Source organism: Anguilla rostrata, chromosome 19, assembly GCF_018555375.3.
Source record: "Anguilla rostrata isolate EN2019 chromosome 19, ASM1855537v3, whole genome shotgun sequence".
Lineage (NCBI taxonomy): Eukaryota > Metazoa > Chordata > Actinopteri > Anguilliformes > Anguillidae > Anguilla > Anguilla rostrata.
The window spans coordinates 3,417,260-3,431,285 of NC_057951.1; the positions used below are offsets into that span (position 1 = coordinate 3,417,260).

General features: G+C 46.8%; 1 protein-coding gene across 1 annotated transcript in view; it reads left to right on the plus strand.

The window, feature by feature from the left end:
• Positions 1-7,800: 7,800 nt before the first annotated feature.
• LOC135246031 (homeodomain-interacting protein kinase 2-like) overlaps positions 7,801-14,026 on the plus strand; it is a 90,776-nt gene continuing 84,550 nt past the window's right edge. The window contains 1 exon segment of the mRNA XM_064319524.1: positions 7,801-8,196. Coding sequence (XP_064175594.1) covers positions 8,178-8,196 — 19 coding nt within the window. The 5' untranslated portion in view covers positions 7,801-8,177.

The following is a 14,026-nucleotide window of genomic DNA, read 5'->3' on the forward strand; positions in this document are numbered from 1 at the left end:
GAATGATCGCTCCCCCTGAGGGGGCACCAAGCACACCTGGACCCAACGCGCATCACACATACAGATACCTCCAGGTGAGAATCGAAGACACTCTTGCCAGTTCCTCATAATAAATTAATATTAATATGAAAGAATTTAGTTCTGAATATCGGGGGGAAAAAAACGCATTTTAACAGCTCAGTGCCAGGGGGCGGAGTCAGCTCAGTGCCAGGGGTGGAGTTCACAGTTTTCAGGGCTCAGTGCATTGTGACTGCTTTCAGCGCTGTTGTGCGTTTGTGTATACGGTGTGTGCATGCTGATGCTTCAGGCCATGTTCTATGGCAACCGTACAGCAAGGACAGCAAGGCGTGGTTTTCGTTCTCCTTGCGTTTGCGTAATTACTGTATCGCCAGTAACGCACAGGAAACTCTTTGGTGTTAAATTAACTCTGATAAGGTGCATTTTATCCCTCTTCTACTTACGAAGTTAAATAAACTCTTAAATAAAATTTTACTCTGAGTTTTACTCATTGGAATTGAGTTGGTATTGGATGATTCTTTGTATGTATGGTATATGGAAATGATGTAAAGCACTGAAACGTCTTGTTTTGTTATTTGCATATTTTCTATATCCAAATACATTTTTTAACAACACCTGCTTTCGTATGCATTTTTTTGTCTGGAGGTGGGACTGCCTATGGGTTTTTATCATTTTACTGTGTGCTCTAGGCTATGAAACGACTGGCCAGCTCTCCAGCCCAAAACACCACAGGAAACTACAAACGTTAGCACTGGCAACAAAATCTATTGAATACGTCTAAATATTTCAGATTTTTTTTGCTGTCAGCGCAGGTCTGCTGTTTTGAAGACATGGCCCCACTTCATTATATACATTTTTAATAGCACAAGCACACAGAGAAGAGATAGAGATCGGGTCAGATAGCTTGCTGTGCTGATAACAAAAAATTTGAACCCTCTAGCCGCATGAAAAAAGAAGATCAGAATTCTCCCCCTTTCGTTTAGGGTGTGTAAGTGGATTTCATCACAGGTGTTTCTGGCCTTGCCAACCTTCAGACACCCTACGCAACAGCCCGAGCTCAGCCGTGCTGTTGCACACACACACACGCGCGCACGCACACACACAGCAGCACACACATCGCAAACACCGCACACACAGCACATGCATCACACACACACGCGCAAACATGTACAACGAGATCTAGCATGCGACGGTGATTCATTTGTTGTTACGCAAACGCGTTTCTGCATGCGCGGCTGAGCCGAATCGACCTAACAAACGAACATGGCACGAGTTCCTGCACCCGCGCGTGCTCACAGGACGGCACGCTCACAGCACGCGCCGCACGTGAGATTGGCGTGAAGGCCTCGGCTTTCCATTCTGTTTTCGCAGACGAGTGTAGCACGTGGGTAGGACTGGGCTTGAACGAAAGGTCGTAGGTTCACCGGAAGGAACGCGTTTCCTGGCAGTACTTGACGCATGCTTCGTATATCCAGCTGTAAGGTACATGTAAATGCTATGTAAAGTTGGAGTCGTTGAAAGAGCCGCCGCTATGCCTGTATGTATGTATTAATGAATTCAGCCGTGACGCCAGGCCGCTGGGGAGAGCGAGGGGACGCCGCCGCCGCCGCCGCCGCCGCCGCCGCAGTCCGAACCCTCCTCCGTGAAAGAACACTCCTTACAGGTGAACGAACGCACCTTACAGGTGAGACGTGTGAAACCTCACTCCCCCCACCCCAACCCCCTAAACAGCCTGTGAAGCGACACGGCATCAGGTTTTCTGCCTCGCCCCGGATCTTGGGCATTATGAACCCCTTTCACTTCCTGAGAGAGAGTGCGAGAGAGAGAGAGAGAGAGATAGAGAGAGAGAGAATTAATTAAGAGAATCTTTTTTTCATTTTCTTTTTTCTATGTTGTTGTTGTTGTTGTTGTTGTTTGGTGTGCCAGTACCTCCACGGACACCCGAGACCGTTGGTTCTCAGGTTCGTTCGTGCTGGCTTTCGTCCCAACCGCATTGCAATATGTACAAATGTATTTCATGCCAATAAAGCATCTTGAATTTGAATTTGAGAGAGAGAGAGAGAGAGAGAGAACACCGTACCAAGGACTGACTTTTGTTTATGGGGCTCCAGATTTTGTCAGGCGTTAAGATGAGTTGCACTCTCGCGCTTCATGAGGCCGTCTGTCAGCGGACAAGGAAGCCCGCTGGAGGTCAGTCACGTGACCCTCACAAAAATGACCTTCACACCTCAAAGCAGAGGAAAGGTCAAACATTGGTTCGGAAATAACACCAGACTATTTTTTGCTTCTCTCTAGACAAACGTATCGTTTTGGCGCGCACAGTTCCCGGACAGTGATTAAATGTATTTTGTTTGGTGTATTACCGCTGCTTCGCTTGATTGAACAAATGCAAGCGGCTTCGAAGGTATTGATTTGTTTCAAGGACATCCCCTATAAATGGGGCCTAGTATAGCACAGCTAGCCAAATATGGGCAGCCAGATACAAGCGTCGCATCTTCCTACCTATTTGTCATTTGTTGCCCTAGGAAATGCACTGGTGCATTACAGGACCCAGAGAAGCCTGGCCTGGCCAGGACTTACTGAATTTACTATGGGCCTGCATGAGGAGACCTAAGTAAACAGTGCAGAAGGCAATGCGCAGGCTTTCTTCCTCATTCTATTAAGTGCAGTGGTTCGGTCCAGGGGGAACCCCTGCGTGTGCTGGCTTTTTGGTACAGCCGACCTCCTGCTCAATTAAGGATGTCGAACGCAGAAGTTCTTTCATAATTTGTTCCTTAGACGTATTGGCACGGTGCAGGAAAAGCTTCCTGTTAAGAAAAAATGAACAGCTTCTTGGAATTCTGGGATTGCGAATGCGGTAGGGACGAAAGCCAGCACTAACGAACCTGAGAACCAATGGCCTCGGGCGTCCGTGGAGGTACTGGCACACCAAACCCAATCTTCTAAGAGAATCCTGCTGTCAGATATAGGCAAAGGAACACTAACATGTATTTTCCTACATAATGCTTCCCAAAAATGTATTTTGCCTATAAACAACTATCAAAGTGGTGGAGGATTAGGCTGCTTTGCAGGTAGCACAGTGCAAACCATTCAAAAAAGAAAGAAGGCGATCGACCCGTATTACACATGTAAATACACATTTCAAACGCTCGTATATGAAACGGTGCCGATTCCTGGACGTCGTCCACTGGATGTTTCCGGGCTCTCCCGGTTCACGTCGTATCACTGCGAGCACTTAAGTCAACCAGAGTGGTACGGCTTCAAGGTAAGACACTTTTGCCCAATGCCTACAGTGATCACATATGTTCTCCATCATGCGGTATGCTAATTAGTCATGTGTCTGGTGCAGCATGGTCATTTACTTTGAACGTACCATGTAAAATATCTCGAAAAATCATCTTCGCACGGATAGGACAATACCTCTCCGTTCAATGCCATTCGCCAGATACGCAGGCAATAACAGGAACCGGGCGAGAAGTGCTTCTGACAATGCCGCGCCCCCCCCCCCCCCACCGGTTAATTTTTAGCGGCTGTGACATTTTGTGCGCCGTCCCATACGCATCAGAAATGCAATGAATAATGAAACACCGATTTCACAATGACTGTCAGGTGTCCGGTGACGTCATAGGGGGTTTGTAGCGAGTCGCCCAGATGTGCGTTCCCCAGGTTCTTTGCCTGATGGGAATTTTTTTTTTTTTTACAGATGACAGTGATGTGCCCTCAGCAGGGGGGGGGCAGTGCCACAGCAAACGCCCCCCCCCCGATCTGTCACGAACAGAAACCCCGGAGCAGAGGTGACTAACCCCGTTCCTGGAGATCTACCGTCCTCTAGGTTTTCACTCCAACCCTAACGAAGCCACACCTCACTCGACAGCTAGAGATCTGCATTGAGCTGCTAATTAGTAGAGCCAGGTGTGTCAAATTAGGGTTGAAATGAAAACCTGCAGGATGGTAGATCTTCAGGAACAGGGTTGGTTACCACGGCCCCAGAGGGACAAAAAAGGTCTTTGCTAATTTCTGCTTTGCCTAGTGTGAACAGACAGTAGCTGAAAGTGGAAACATGGGATCTGTAAGATGTGAAATTATGTAGGGAGTCACACCCTAACAGGCAGAGAAAGGGGCTTGAATTACAGTTTAGCAGATGCTCCAGACCCTGGCCAAAGCACAGAGGGTGCAGGGTGCGCATCCCCACTGCCTATTAAAAACACGTCCCTTTACCCCCACCCCACCAGTACCACCACACTCACCCAATAGCCTTGGCACTACTGTGTCACATGATCCTCTTACTGGTCGCACTCACTTCCTGGAATGCTCTTCAGTGACACAACGGAAATCCCCGCTGACCAATCCCATTTCCCGGGGCTGCGGACTCTTCCTTCTGTAGCCAATGGGCTGCTCTGACTCTGCTGGCGGAGACCATAGATATCAGGCGGTGACACACTGGCAGGGGCAGTCCTGTTGAAGTATGAGGGCGGGAAAGAAAGAGTTGGCTGACTTTACCCGTTTTGGAGGGCGTGCATCCAAATCTGCAACCTCCTAAAATGACTGAGGAGATTACAGTGATAGCACCAGGCACTATTGACCCTGTTTCTTCTGGCATTAGAACTTAGATTTAGATCTAAGTTAGACTGAATCTAGCCTATATGTATTATCTATACAATGAATCTTATCTCTGTCCTACCAGGTTGTCATTTTTGTTACAACTGCACAGCAGACCATAATTCAACTCCTGTACGTTTCTTATTTTCTTTATCATTTCGTATAATCATGATTTGTAACCACTATATTCCATTTCCACACGCAGTTTTATGCACCCAACCCACATCATCCCTTGTTTTGAATTGTCTGTTAATTTCATCATCTTTTTTTAGTAAAATATATTTTTTTGTTTCATATTTACTGGAATCTGTTGGGAGTGTCGATGCAGTATCATCCGCTATGTAGCCTAACGGACATTAGCCGCAGCTGACTTAGTTACCAACCACAACTGTAGTGAAACTCATACTGAAACCTGCTGTGAAACTATTAACTACTTTCTGCTTTTTCGTGTAGGGGAAAACCAAGTGTGGTCAACTCGGTCAACTTTGAGTCCAGTTGCCAAAACCACGATGAAAACAACTCCTCCGCCGTCTTCTCTTAAATCTTCCAAATGCTGGTAATCTATTTCTTAGACAAGCGCGCGGGACATGATGCCACAGTCATTTCAATGACATCAGAATGAGACAGGACAGTATTGGGAACACTATAACCGAAAATAATACCAGACTCAGTGACTCCACGGCGCCGAGGTAAAGAACGCAGTCAGTGTACATTGCAGTTCTAAGAATTATGGAGTTGCACATTCACGTGAATGACGCAGGTGGCATTTAGACGTAGCTTCAGTTTTTCATCTTTTGTGAAATCATTTTATCTCTTAAATAACGATAAACGGTTTTTGTAAAGCACACTACGACAAACTGTGTCCTGGGCTCTGGGTCGAACGTACCCTACGCTTGCGTGGTCATTATGCCAATTTTGGTTCTGGTACAATCTGGACTCGTCGCTTCATTAATGAACAAAACACGCCGATTAATTAGTACGGCATGCATTAATCAGTTGACTAAAATAGACCCCCGTTGCATTGATTGTGTACAGTTCAGTCGTCACTATAGTGGTTCGGCTGCATTTGGTAAAAAAAGAAAACGATAAATGGTAAATGTATTTTTTCAGTTCAGACACCTGTTATACGTTTAAAGACGTTGGCAGCGTTACATATTTTTATAGCCTACATCATTCATTGGGTCAGAATGCCAACGTGGCAATGGCAGCTCTGTATTTAGCTGGTTTAATTAGCTCATATTCTAAATTGGGAGAATTAAACTAACAAACTGTCTTTCAATATTTTTGAAAAGATATCACTCAAGTGTTCGGTATTCGTGACAAAGATGGCTTGCAAGCTGAGTAATATGACAGCACTTTGCTTGGTAATACTGCCATTTCTCAAAAACATTTGCCACATCCTATTTTAAAACTGATACTGTGGTCACAGATTTGCTGGCATATCCAAACATATTCATATAATTTACGGTCATTTTCAACATGAAAAACTCTTGCGCTTGGCTGGTCTACTCTTTGCAAATTGTGCAAATATACATCCACGTTATCATCTCCCTTGGTGTTCAGAATTCCCTCCAAATCTTTAATTATGTGCACTACTGTGTTTTTAAAAAGAATCTTTAGCTTCAGTATATATTGTATAATTGAATGCTTTACATGTAGCCTATACCCTTGCCCATTGTGATTGTGTATTGGTAGAATACCTATTCCACCTTTCCCTTTTCGGTTTTGATTAATTCATTTGCAGGGCTGAGCACATTCAATGGGCTCATAACCTCGACTCTAATGCCCGTAAAAAGAAAAATGTGTCTGCCCATGGATGTAAACCTTATTTTCTTTCTTTCTCCCAGTTATTCACTGGGCTGTCAGCTGGATTGTGCCAGAGTCTTGTTTTTTTCCTTTCAGTTTTGTCTCCATGAAAACGATCCCACCATTCCGCTTCCTGTTGAGTTCAGCGTATTGTACACTATTTTAATGGCATACGTGTATTTAATACGCCGCACAGTTCTAATGCCCCGTGATTTGTTTTCATCGCTAGAGATTCTGAGGAGGTACACAGCTGTCCAGCTGCTTGAATCTTGTGTCCGCTGAATCGTTCAATAACCTTGCAAGTTTGCTCACTGCATTGTACTACAATACGTGCGATGCATTATTATGTGCCCAAACGCGATGATCGAAATTGCACTGTAATTTCGTGTTTATGAATGTGAGTAGCCTAATACAAGGCGCCCTGTAGACACTGTGAATCATTTTAAGTGTCGGCAACTAAGTAAGCAGTTGCATACGTTACGCGTAGTGGCATTAACACTACAGCTTCTGTAATTAGCACATTCTAGATTTGTTTTCTCGTTTCAGCAATTCTCCACTAATTAATTGTACATGCGTCTTTGATTCCAAACTAGTTTATTAGCTGAATTAAAATGAGGACCTGAAGTCCTTTTAAGGTGCAGAGAAATCACCACACATATTGCTTTCTGAATCTCTTTTCGCGTGCCAATATTTCTAGGCTTAGACAGCCGCAATAAAAATTTAGCCAAAACGATTAAAATGTCATTTTTATTTTTGTTTGGAATAGTTGGTGAAATACACGAATATGTTACCATAGCTCGTAAATAAACTGAACAGAATTAAACTTCTGACTTCAAACAAAATATTTGTAATTTCCCACATATGTAAGTAAATATTACTCATGTGTAATTTACGGGTTGCTGGTAAATGGAGCATTACTCACATCTGTGTGAGCCCAGTGTAATCGGATTCCGCTCTAGTTCATTCTGCGAACATTCAATGTCGTCATAGAGGAGCGTTTAATGTAGGCCAGACGCATCGCACACAGAACAATTCAACCAAATGCACGTTCCATCGCCTGTTTTGGGCCGTGTTGCATCCTATTTTAAGCAAACCGGATTACTTATATATAAATTGAACTTTAACAATGCGTCACTTCTAACAATAATGAAGCATATCCATATTTTCATTATAATATCATCTGGACAGAATGTTATTCTTTTTCTCTTTTTTGTGCTTTCTTATTAGAATATTTAACCTGCACCAGTTATGTTTATTGCAGCCATCATAAAGTAATTACAGTTCTACCGACTCGGCAATGACAGATGTTTACTTGAAAGATAGTGCGCAGAATAGGATCAAATGAGAATGTTTCCCGTCAAGAAAGTTGAACGCGTTCCCCTTAACTGCAATCTATTCGATAGTCATTCGATTATCTCCAAACTCCCTAGGCTTTTTCCATTGCAACTTTTGCAGGGACTCCACAGACATGTTGGCAATTAGCTGAAGTAAACCTGCTATTTGGCTCAACTTTTGAGCCAAAACCAATTCTAGGCCGGGGCGGTTTAGTTGTACACATTTCTCATCTGATCGTTTCTCCCGAGACCGGTAACTACAGCAAACCCCTGGAGGAGAATTTCGAATCTTTTGCGGACTGATGAACCGGGCACGCCAGTAATGCAAGGGACGGCGGCTCAAGATGGCAGATTCTTACTGAGTTCTGAGCAAAAATCTCGCTTGATTTTTTGCCATGAGTGACAGAAGTCCTTGCACCGATGGCCCCCGTATACGAAGGTAAGATACCTGAAAACGTGAGCTTCCCTTCTTTTGTCTGGTTCGTGTATGTTAACGAGTGATACGCGTAGATATTAGTTTGCAAAGCAAGCGATCGACCAAAGCGATTGACTCTCAGCCACACATCCTCCGTAACTGTCATTAATTTATTTTGCTGTGCTAGGTTGTTAGTAGTTATCTTTTATTGGCTATATGTGAACTGTTCGTATGCCGATGACTCATTTTACATTATATATGCTTGTTTTCCTCTAAATATCGATCGCAAGCGTATCTGCTGTTACCAGTCATAGTTAAGTAGTAACTGGTCGATTTTACTAGCTTGCTTGTTAAATTAAATCCATGCCCTCTCTAAAAACGAACTTGTGAAGTCGCCCCAGCGCATGCAATTCAAAGAAAACATACAATAATTGTGGTGCCCCAATCTCTTTGTTGCAGTTATATCATTATGTTACTGTTATATCGTTATAACGCTAGCTCGCTAGCTGCGGAGCAGGCAGAGAGGGGCTGGGTGACAGAGTAGGCTACGCAGTCCCCAGGTTCACGATCACAACAATCTTTTGGCTAAAGGCTCATAGTGTTGTTTCTGTAGTATCTGTTTTTAAACAGTATGCGGTGCTTGATAACATTTTTGCTATACAAACCCGTTTGCTTACGGTTAAAACGTGCAACATGGAACTGGCAGTGTTTCGGCTGCGGCGCAAGGGATGTGACTGATCGTGAACGTAATTGAAAGAGGAAAAAAAAAAACATTTGTATTTATTCTTCCATTTCTAAATAAACCTTCGGAGACTAAGTGTGTTTACTATTTGACATCAGCATTCAACAGACTAATCTTGGAAATGTAGCGTTGTAGCCGAATCTACTGACTCTAACCAGTCTCGATACAGACAGTTCTTTAGAAATAAACTGCGCATTAAATTAGAGGGTAATTTAGGGCGGTTTTGAACCGTATTGTTGCACGATTGATTTGATTAGTTTTCGCACCTAAAATTGCAGACATACCTATTCTTTCCGGCTCTTTTCAGAACAAAGAAGCGAACCTAACTGGTTAAGGATGGCTCTCCTCTTGAACAAATTTTATTTGCAACGTAGGCTACTATATTTTTTCCATTTGAAACAAAAGCGGCCAACGACGCTGAGCGCAGTTGAGAGGAAATGGCAGATAATATCGATGCTAGAAGTGAGAAGTAGGATTATTTTTATTTACCAGGAAGAGATTCAATACTCCATCGATTGCTGTAGCCTAATGGTTTGCATTGTACGATGATACAATGCCTGTTTTATTGACGCCCCGTGCCCCCCTCTGCTGGAGAAGTGAGGGACTGCAGTTCCTAAATCAAGTGCGGGCACAAAACGGATATTGTAACCACTTTTTAAGCTACAGTGGCATTGTAATTACAGAAGGGGAATGAATGGCCGGTTTATTCTGGTCAAAAACCTTCCAAACCGTTGAGTGAATGGAGATTTGTTAGACCAAACCACGAAATTACGCAAAACGCTTGGATTATTTCTGCTGATTTGCCGTGACCCTGGGATCCGACTGTCAGTCTCAGAGTAGCCCATTACATCAGTGTTATAAACCGAGTCTAGATCAGACGTGATTACGGTGCCAAAATGGTTAAATGTCGGAACCCAACTTCTTAAGAAATCGTGTATGAATATAATTCTACACAGTGGGGCATTCCTAGAAATCATTCTGCCACACACGTTGCCGCAGATAAAAAAAGTTTTTTTTCCCGTTAATGCCAACAATGGCTGTTTTTTCGTGTTCCGTTGTTTACCCCTACTATTTGGACGCTAGACGACAGACAGCAAGGGGGCTCGTGGGCTGTCTGCGGCAAATATTAGAACAGATGCAGCTCAAATATATCACGACGTCGAATCGTCAATAAAGTCACTGTTGTGCTAAAAGCGATAAAAAAAAAACGTTTTTTAAATTAGCCTAAGCCGAAATCCTATATCACCGCAACGGCACTTGTGTTACTTGTTCCAGATATCTGGATTATTGTGATTTATTTAATCACCTTTGTTGTTACCTGTATGAGGAGAATTATGAAGCTGGCCCGTAGCTATATGGATGCAAGTGAAGCTGTATGAACTAATTTACATTATCATTTAAGTAGGCTATTGCAGTGCGCAAAGTATCTTTTGTGGTGTTGTCAGCCTCCTTACGTGGTCGTGTATGTAGCTTAACGTGTCAAAGCTTCGGGACTGATTTTGACGGGAGTAGAACTGCGTGTTTCCTTTCAGGTTGTCATGTAGTGAAACGCGAAGGCATTCATATCTAAAAGAAAAGCTGGAATTTGACGTCTCCCCTGCAGGTAATTAGACGAAATATATATTTCTTAACTGTCCGTTCACTGCGGGGAATACTATGGGGGATTAATTGCTCCTCGCGGCCGTTAATTGCTGCTCTGAAAGTGCCCGGAACTTGGCCGGGGCACGGTCCCTAACAGCCGAACCGCAGGATGTGGAAAATAATGCATCGATCGTTTCCGGCAGAACCCGCACACCGGCCAGACTGAGGGTTCGACAGGGAAGTCTTGCGTACTACATTTATAGCAGCGTCTCTCTCTCTCCCCTAGGCTCGAGCCTTAACGGGGTTTAGCCTCTAACGTTTTTGACAGTTTGGCCGAAAACGCCCGGCTGGGGGAGAGGCCCGCTCTGCCCCGTCTGTTTCACGCAGATCTCCACCGCTTGGAGGTTGGCGTAGGACTCGTTTTAATAAGCCGCTTTGGTACTGGTACCGGCCTCCTTCGGAGAGGCCTGTTCACGCGCCACCTCTTGTTAATGAATGCTGCGCCACACAAATTGCACGCCGCTGCAATTTAATAGGCTGCGGAAGGCCGGCAACAAGATGGATTAAAAAAAAAAATTATTTACTTTTTCCACATTGTGTGTATTGTTGGAAGGTGGGGGTTGGGGGCGGAGCCTGTAAAGGGCCGCATTATGAATACTCTGAGCTGCAGCCTGACGGCTTTCAGTGTTCAGAATCGGTCCTGGCTTTTGTCTCTCCGTTTTCCGGAGCTGAGCTGGAACGGAGCCTGAGCGGAGCCCTGGGGTTCTGCTCATTACAAATGGCCCTTCCGTTGCCAGTGTTGCGGCTGACCCACTAAAGTTGTAGGTCAGCGATACCTGAGGAAACCCGCGAGCGGTTCCACGGCCAATGGACCTGCGTCGGCTAAGTGTCGGCCAACCCTGCGCACCGTAGTGACTTTGCCCCGAGCTCGTACTGAATCCAGCCAATGTTGCCTCGTTTATACCGTAAAATAACACACACTGTATCCCGCAGTACTTGGGCTAACGGCAAGGGCTTCGTCCAAGACTGTTTGCACAAGAACATAAAATCCCTGTACGACCGGCATCCTTTCCCACGGTGGTTTTTTTTTTTTTTTTTACCGCGAGACACGAAAGACAGGGACTCCGGCATCAGGCGAAGGCTGAGTTTCGCCGCTTTGAAGAAAGAGCTCATCATGCTCATCAAATGACATAATGGAGGGGATTAAAAAGGGAAAAAAGTAAAGGGTGTCCAAAGTCTGCTTCACTTGAGAAACGAGAGCACGTGCTGCCAGCTCACACGCATACTGCTGTAAGGGTCTTTAGCAGAACAGCACGCCTGCAGCTTGCAGGGGTCGGGGGTGTGGAAATATACTTTCGGCTAGTGCCACGGGGCGCGGGTTCCGAATTTCTCCCGTGGTCCCAGCCTCCTTCGATGTACGGTGCCCATTTTGGCATTCGGGTGCGGGTAGAGGTACTGTTCTTGTTGGCAGTGTGGTGTAATGGTGAGGGAACTGGTCTTCAGTTCCCAGGTAGGACACTGGGAGGGGGGTGAAGGGGTGGGTTGACGGTCCCTCCCCTGCTGTTGAGGGCGGGAGGGGGCTGCCATTGTGTCTTTCGCCATTGTTTGGAGCGTGACTCCGCCCCCTCCACCGTTCCCCCTCCGTGATGGATCGCTTCCTGATTGGCTGGACCAAGGTCTCAATGTCCGGGCCCGCTGTCTCAAGCTCAGGTTTACTATTTCATTAAAGACCTTCAGGAAGTGAACCGTCCCTCTAACGAGGTCTGCGAAACCGCAGGGTTTTTGGATCGCTCCCGTTTTAACGGAACCAAAACCAAAAAAAAAAAGAAATTCGCTCGAGGCTCCGCGGGGGCGTTGGGAAATCCACCCCCTCCTCCTCCTCCTCCTCGTCGCCGTGGGAACCGAAGCGGACCCCGAGCGGAACGCGGCCCTCTCGCCTCCTCCCTCGGCAGGGCGACGGCGTCGGGCGGCCGTGTGGGGGGGGGGGGGGGGTGTCGTGTTTTTTTTTCGCGGAAGGGTCGGGGTGCGCGTACGCCTTCGCGGGGCGCATGGCGGGGGGAGCTGGCGGCTCTGTGAGTTCGGCTTCCTCCTGTTCGATGGGGGGGGTGGGGGGGGGGGTGGAGGGGGTGCAGTCGCTGCCGCAGTGTCAGAGGAGACGCTGCCGCTGAAGAGTGGCGGGTTTGGCGGCGTCTGCGTTCGGCTGGTTTTGTGAAGGGGGGGGGGGGGACTGAACCCCCGTGCCAGAACTGAAGAAGGGGCGTTTGCACAAAAGCTGACCCCCGCCTCTGGTGTGCCCGTGGCGCCATTACGGCCCGCGCGTACGCAGATAGCGTGGTTTACAGGTGTGGCGGTCAGGAGAGAGGAATTGTGGGATTGAGTGACCTCCAGGACACTGTGGGTCCTGTGGAACGGGTTGGGTGAGTGTGATGATGCGTTCCATGGGACCCCCTCCCCCCCCGACCGTTGTTCAGGAATCTACTCGTCTGTCTGGGTTACCGATTGCACGGTGAGCCCTGATTGGCTGGTGCCGACTTTGCTGTCGGAAAAACTTCCGAGGGTGGGTTGGACGGGCGGGGCTTGGCTACCGAGGGTCAGCAGGAGGTGTGCCGCGTTGAGGTTGGCTAAACTGACCGTCAATCCCACGTAAAACCCCGCCCCCAGCCCCGTATCTCACGATTAGAACTGGGAGCGCTCTGCCTGTGCCCTTAATCCCTTTGCTTTAGATAATACCCCCCCAGTCACATGACCTCTGCGGTCCGACAACAGTGGCGCTTCATCAGAGCGCGAGGCCCCGTTTACCTCGCGTGTAACTTCCTGTGCGCGGCGTCGCCGCGAGAAACGGCGGTCTGCGAGCGAGACCCGGCGGACGCGGACGCGCTCTCCGACGGCTCGGGGTCAGTCTCTCACCCACTGCCGCCCCCCCGCCGCGTACCCCCCCGCCCTCCCTGAAGCTTCTCAGATTTATAGTCTGTTTGCTTTTTCCCCCCAATCCCTCCCGGTTCCCTCGATGATGAAAAATTCAGCCAAAACCAGGGGAGAGGGATTACTGGACTGGTTGTGTTGTTTGGGGACAGAGGGGACGTTGTATTGCCTGTGCTGTACAATGCGGAGAGAGAGAGAGAATGGGATTAACTGTGTAGTATGAGACAGAAAGAATACTAAATTGTCTGTAGTAGAGAGGGGGCACTGTGCTGTCTGTAGTACAGTTTAGAGAGGGGGCACTGTACTGTCTGTAGTACAGCTTAGAGAGGGGACACTGTACTGTCTGTAGTACAGCTTAGAGAGGGGGCACTGCACTGTCTGTAGTACAGTTTAGAGAGGGGACACTGAATTGTCTGTAGTACAGCTTAGAGAGGGGACACTGTACTGTCTGTAGTACAGCTTAGAGAGGGGGCACTGCACTGTCTGTAGTACAGTTTAGAGAGGGGGCACTGCACTGTCTGTAGTACAGTTTAGAGAGGGGACACTGTACTGTCTGTAGTACAGTTTAGAGAGGGGACACTACTGTCTGTAGTACAGTTTAGAGAGGGG